General features: G+C 43.9%; 1 protein-coding gene across 1 annotated transcript; it reads right to left on the reverse strand.

The window, feature by feature from the left end:
- Positions 1-6,279: 6,279 nt before the first annotated feature.
- LOC112608905 (keratin-associated protein 29-1) lies at positions 6,280-7,305 on the reverse strand. The gene has a single exon (XM_025361008.1). The coding sequence runs from the start codon at positions 7,303-7,305 to the stop codon at positions 6,280-6,282; it is 1,026 nt and encodes a 341-aa protein (XP_025216793.1).

Genomic DNA, 7,305 nt, shown 5'->3' on the forward strand with positions numbered 1-7,305 from the left:
CCTCCAAGCCCATGTGTGATCCGATTCTTCCGGTACACCAAGGCAGGAAACCCTGGGATACAGAAAGCCCTCTGTCCTTGCAATAAGGCAGGGGGTCTAATTGAGCTAACTAACACAACCCACCTATGGAGGGAGGCTAACCTGAAAGAGTACCCTGTACACACATCCACTGGGGCTTCAGCTGTAAACACTCACCCCTAGACGCTGCCGTCGGGTGAGAGCCCCACAGCCTGCCCATCTGCACACTTCCCCTAGAAGTCTGAGCAGCGGGGCAAGGGAGAATCCAGTCATGCCCCCATTGCCATGCCCCATTGCACGCCCTGCGAGGGGAACAAGGAAACTCTTCCCGTTTCACCATGAGCCAAATAGAACCCCAGCCCTTTTTTACAAAGTTTTATTAGAACCCAGCCACACTCATTTGCTTACATATTGTCTATAAATGTAATGATACAATGCAATGGTACAATGGCAACATTCAGTAGTTGCAACAGAGACTATGTGCCCCACAAAGCCTAAATTACGTACTCTCTGTCCCTTTACAGAATAAGTTTGCTAGGCTCTGATAGAGCACTCTATTTTTTGCAAATCTAATACCTGTAAAGTAATATGTAATTGTTATTTTAATTTTGAAATATCTCAGAAATAATACTTTCGAGAATTCTTTCACAGGCTTTCTTAAGGATTCATCTTCTATGAAGTTCCATTCATGTCTCAAGAGAGATTTTGCACAGGGTGTCCACCAAAATGTCATTTCCGGGAGACATTCCATCCATGGCAATTCCTTTGTGATATCAAGTTCCCTCTCTCCCCCCTCCTGTTTTTGTTTCTAGTTTTCTTTTTGGACCTCAGATGCAAATAATTTAGTCAATCACATTTCTTATTTTATGGCATACTAAAAATTTTTCCTTCCAAATCTCTTTCCCATCGGTTCCAGAGTTGCAAGAGGCTTTAGTCTTAATCAGTTTGAGAATATTTAGAACCTCACAGAACACATCAACAGACTCACAAGATCATGTAAATAAATGAGCCCTCAGAGGTAACATAAACTAACTTCTTCATGTTGTGGATTAGGACATTGGTCTTACATAAGGTCATACAGTAAATAAGTGGCCAGGATGCAACTCAGTCCTTCTCCTTTGAGCCATGGTCTAGTGCTTTTTCCTCACCACCAACATAGAGGTCCTCCTCTGAGTTGCATTTGCAGGTAGGTCATAAGGCAAACACCCATACTCTTGTCCCTCAGTGACCAGTGAGATCACACTGTGAAGTTCCTAATTAGAAATAGAACTGTCCCCCGCACCCTTTGATCAGTGCTTTTCTCAGTGGCAAGTTAGTTGAACCCAGCAGGCACCTAGCTAACTTGCAAGTCCTAGTCTCCCTGCAAAGGAATTGCCAACAGGGAAGTATCTTTATGTAATGGTGGTTCTCGTCTACCACATTCCTGATCACCTTTCCACAGGATACACTTTGACTTGAATGCTAAAGGTTAATGCACTGATTATTTCTTTGCTTCTATACAAATAAACTTTCTAACTAGTGATTTAAAGAGAAGGGGTTGGGGGCCGGGCAAGGTGGCTAACGCCTGTAATCCCAACACTTTGGGATTTTTTTTTCTCAAAAAAAAAAAAAGAGAGAGAGAGAAGGGGTTGGGGATTGGGTGAGTCCTATATTCCATATAAATAATTATATAAATATATAATTTATTTTAATTAGGCCCATAACATTTCATCAAAAACTTCTTCCCTGGGATGGAGTAAAACATCATAAGAAAAACAAAGAAAAGATCACACTTACTAGTGCAAAAGGTATGGCTTTGGTATGTTGAGGCACCAGAATAGGAAAAGCTGCAAGTTTCTGGGGAAGTTATCTCTATACAGAGCCCACCCTCCACGCCTGACATCATGTCCCTCCCTTCCACTCAGGTCCCAGCTCAGCCTATGCACAGACAGTATGGACCTTGATGTCTCATTATTCCAGGGCTCTTTTGGTTAGTTTTCCTTCATCTATAAGGATGTTTTTAGAAATCCCACACATACTGGCAAGACCTATTTAACTACTGAGAACCACAAACCACAGTGATTGAGAGGGTTGAAACAAGAGATGCTCAGCCAGTGAGCATCAGGTAAGTTTATGAGCAGATCCTAAGGTCCCTCCTCAGGCTGGGGAGAAGGCCTGATCTAGGAGAAAGTCAGGGCACTGGTCATAAAGACATAAGGACAGAAGCCCAATCATTTAAACTGGGACAGGAGTCATCCAAAAGGCAGGGGGACAGAAGGGGGTGATATCAGCTGGGCCAGTTAGATGGGGAAGGCTAAAATGCTAAAATCAGTCTTTTAGTGCTCTTTACTCAGGTTTGGCTAGGCATGTTTTATAGGCAATTGTAAATTATGGAGCAAACAAATCAACTTAAGTGCAGCCATATAACTAAATTGAAATGTGGTGTGTGTGTGTGTGTGTGTGTGCATGTGTGTCTGAGAGTGTGTGTGAGTGCATGTGTATGCATGTATGTATGTGTGCATGTGTGTGGATAGAAAAGGTACTGAAGGCAATAGCCATACATAGTTAGAAATAAAGGAAAATACCCATCAGAAGACTAGAACAGATCTAGCTTCTTGAACTGTTGAAATGATAAGCCCACCTGTATCTAGGGATTCAAGAAGCAGAATTACCAGTGCTGACATTAGTCAATTCAACTATGGGTAGAAATTTTCCACCTAGACACTAGATGCTAGATTTTGTTCTTATGGCCATCCCCCCTTTTTTTGACCCAGAATCTTCTTTCATGACTGTGACCCTTGTGATTCTGAAACTGGGGATAGAACCACTAATAATCTCTCTACAGATCCAAAGTATACATCAGTGACAAAAAAAAAAATGTGAACTATGAAGATTTGTGTTCTAGTTACTAAATTTTTGCTGCTCACCTACAAGTACACCCTTCATTGCCTGCTCTATGATAATACAGAGGGATCCTATGAATATTTCTCCTTGGCCAGCTGACACAATGTTAAGCTTTGTCAATAGAAAGGACTGGAAAGACACTGGGGGAAAGATGTATTCTCTCCCTGGCTTCTGTGTTCTTCACCAGGCACAAGCAGCACATGTGGATTCAGTGGTGACCAACTCTTGCAATGCACGTGGCTTTCCACAGAGCAAATTTCCAGCAAGTCCACCAGTGTGGCATCTCAGCAAACCTCACCACCATCCAGTAAGTCACAGCTGTGTTCTCTCCAACACAGTCTGGACTTCAGCCTGGGGGTGAGAGTGGGGAATTATCTTCCTATCTCAGACCTAGGAGCAGTAACAGATTTTAATATCTGCTATTCCTATATTTTTTAGTGTTCTCTTTACCTCCCACTAGCCAGTCCCCCTTTATCTCAATCCCCTATAATAGTTAATAATTCTTTATATTAACCATCCCTGTACAAATTAACATATGGATTTTTCTCCCTCCTGATTAGACTCTGACTGATAAAGAATTGGTACTGGGAATGGTACCAGGAAGAAAGATTGATTTGGTCATACCCTTGGGCTTGAGCACAGTGCTGAGATTCTTGCCAGTGGGAAATGAAATGAAAATAATCCATATGGTGTAGCATCATGATTCATCAAGCCGTCACTTGTGATTAATTGTGGCGAGGTACCAATCAAGTCAAGTGTCATGACAGTCAAATGGCCACTTGACCCTCATGGCTGTAATGATGACTATAAGGACTCAGGTGGTGCATCGTTTTGGGGCTTTTGAGTGCTGGCAGAAAGAAAATCTTGGGCCCAAGTCATTTAACCCTGAGTTCAAGTCACCATCTAGAGTTTCCATGACAACCCTAAAGGAATCACTTATTTCTTATAGCCACAGGGCCAAGATTTCTGAAAATCAAACACAACATTTATTTGTGTGAGATTAACTCTGAACCTCCCTTACAGTGGAAACAAGTAAACTGACCCTCCACTGTCTTGAGAAGAGTGGTGTGCTCTTATTGAAAATCCTGTGATAACCTCAGCTGGAGTGGCCTTGAAACAGGATGCTTGCTCTCCTTAGAATCCACCACAACCACCACTGTTGCCACGAGATTCATAACTAGAGTCAAATTTCAACATATTCTAAGTGGACAGGAGCATGTTACAACCCAGGAGAAACTTACTTACACACCAAAAGACTTGCAAGATTTTACTAATACATATCTGCAGAAACCTGCAAGAACGTGTACAAAAAATAGACTTTTAAAGGTCTAGACCAAGGAAGGAGGAATATAACACCAGATTGACCCAAATTTGTTGATGTGATGGCACTCACTAGAGATTTCAGATTTATCACATTTAACCATGCAACTGGAGGCGGCTAAAATAGCTTGTTTAATGGACTGAAACTTGAATTCAATAGTGATCTACATGTAATGAGGCTGAGATGCCAGAACTTCTCTAGCATGATGTGGAGGAGAGAGACCAAAGGCGCAGGGAAAGAGAACGTTAGACTGCATTTACCATACGCAGTGTGTACCCCACAACTATGTTCCACATAAAAGCCTAGAAGACACCCCCTTCATTGAGAAATACATCAACAAGAGGAGTCCTTGAACAGCTTTGTGTTAGTTAACTCTTCACTGTAGGCCAGATGGTAGGGGCTGACCTCCTCCAAATGGACTCCCTGGTATCAGAGGGGAGTAGGGAATCCCAGAGCAGCAGAGAAAAGTTAGCAGTACTTACCCACCCCAAAAGATAAGGTAGGCACATCTACTGGGAAGGACAGGAGGAACATACCAACCATCAAAGTACCTTGGCCTACGGGGCTCTTTGGCAGTGGCTCATTGATCATAGTATCCCTAGAAGCAAAATGTGTAGGTGGCCTATTAGAGCATAACTTGGTCTACTCAACAAACTTAGGGCCTGGTAGCCAAACATTGTGACTTGAGTTGTCGCAGTAGAGGGTCATGACCTTTCATGCAATTTTAGATCTAAATTATTTCACAGACACAGAACTCCTTGATTACAGGAGAGACTGAATCCCCTGGAGGAAAGACCCTGAAGACCCTGTACCACTGCTGCAAGAAAACACTGTAAATCTTCCCCTAAGATTTCCCCAAAATAAAATCAGCCTACCCATTTAAGTTCCCTTCAACTAATTGTTCTTAAAACTGTCTCTTAAAGTGTCAAAAAAGCAGCAAACAAACTGACAAAAAAATTCTAAAGAGTTTTTAATTTTATTTAAATTGGTAACTAGGTAAATTGATCGTTAAAATGAATCTTGGCCGAGCGTGGTGGTTCATGCCTGCAATCACAGCACTTTGGGAGGCCCAGGTGGGCAGATCACCTGAGATCAGGAGTTTGAGACTAGTCTGACCAACATGGAGAAATCCTGTCTCTACTAAAAAAAAAAAAAAAAAAAAAAAAAAAAATTCAAAAATTAGCTGGCACGGTGGCACATGCCTGTAATCCAAGCTACTCGGGAGGCAGAGGCAGGAGAATTGCTTGAATCTGGGAGGTGGAGGTTGCAGTGAGCTGAGATCACGCCATTGCACTCCAGCCTGGGCAATAAGAGCAAAAACCCATCTCAAAAAAAAATAAAAAAAAAATTGAATTAACCCTAAGCAATTCTCCATGGCCAATACCTCATGTTTGTTTTCATCTGTGGCTTTCCAGAACCATTTTTGCTGTTGACTTCCTGTCTACTGACTGTGGGGAAAGTGAGCCCACTCAGCTCAAAAGAATCCTTGGTGCTGAAAATTTTGGAAGCCAGTGAACTGTTCGCCCTTACTCTCGTCCAGCGGGAGAATCTATAATCCTAGACACCAGCTACCCTTGCAGACCAATGCAGACCCACTGACTTAGATGACTCAAGCTCATTGTGCTCAAATGTGACCTGAGGGAAATCTACATAGGGGTGAGCGTAGGAATGAAAGCACTCCAAGAGTCTTATTTATCATACTTAACCAGTCACATTTTTATTAGCAGCTAGCAGCAAAGGGGTCTTCTGAAAGACCAGGCAGCATCAAGAAAGATAAACAAGAGAGGATTTGCTAAAGTGACATGATTTGACATCATCAGGAAATGCAAGCAGCAGTGTGGTAGTCCATGGTTGCTGAAAGGTTATTCTTGGTTAAGAAAGATCTCTTTGTGCCTGGACAAGTTACCTGGTCAGCACCTGGAAAGAATGTGGAGGTAGACTCACGGTAAAGTTAGAAAGCAGGCAGCATTTGTACTCGGTGGGAGGCAGGCACCCAGGGATGGCTATGCATTTATAGACAGTGGCAGACTCTCAGAGGAGGTGTGAAGAGTGTTCCATTAACAAAGTGTTGCCTTGCAGAAGCTGGACTCACAGCTGGATTGGCATGAAGTTGGCAAGCAATTGGAGGCACCACTGGGTGATGTGCCTAAACCAGTCACACAGCAAGCTGATTTGCAGCCACTCTGGTTATAGGAAGTGGGTCCATCACAGGTTGGTTGGCCAGAAATCACAGTGTCACAGGAAGCTGGTTTGCAACAGTCCTTTGCGGAACAAGGGACCTGGCAGTTAGCCACTGGCTGGTAGATGAAGCATGTGGAAGCAGCCGGTTGGCAGTGAAGTGGCTGGCAAAGGGAAGGCATGCAGCAAGTAGTATTGCAAGAACTGAACACACAAGTCGATGGCTGGCAGGAAACAGGCATATAGAGGGCTGATTGGCAAGGCTTGAAAATATAGCAGATGGGTTGATAATAAGTTGATTTACAGGGCTGGCCTTCACCACTGACGGGTTGACATGAACTTCCTTGGCACCCAGTTGGTTGGCATGGACTAACTGTACAGACGGTTGGTAGGCAAGAAGTTTCCGGACAGGAGGTCACTTCAGAGCAGGATGGCTGGCAGGATCCAGCATCACAGCAGACTGATTGGCCACAAGCTGCCTGACATGATCCAGACATGCAGACAGGTTCCTGGCAGGATTTTTGCTGGCAGGGACTGGCATTGCAGCACTTTTCCTGACAACAAGTAGATTCCGAGCAGGATGGCTGACATGAGCTAACCAGACAAGGAGGCTGACCAGTGCCAGACTGATAGCAGGCTGCGTGGGAGCACATAGGTTGGCAAACAAAACCCACACAAGACGTTGCTGGGATGCAGGTAGGTTGACACGAAGCAAGATCACAGCCACTTGGGGCACCAATGGATGGCTGACAGCTTTCTTGGCATGTGACCAGTTGCCACGTTCTGCTGTGGCAGGAACTAGGCAAACAGAGAGCATGCCGAAAGTCGCTTCTAATTGGGTATGTGGTGATGGTGGGCACAGCTGGAATGGCTGTGGTGTTTCCAGGACAACAGCTGTCTGCCAT

Source organism: Theropithecus gelada, chromosome 16 (assembly GCF_003255815.1).
Source record: "Theropithecus gelada isolate Dixy chromosome 16, Tgel_1.0, whole genome shotgun sequence".
In the NCBI taxonomy this organism is placed as follows: Eukaryota; Metazoa; Chordata; class Mammalia; order Primates; family Cercopithecidae; genus Theropithecus; species Theropithecus gelada.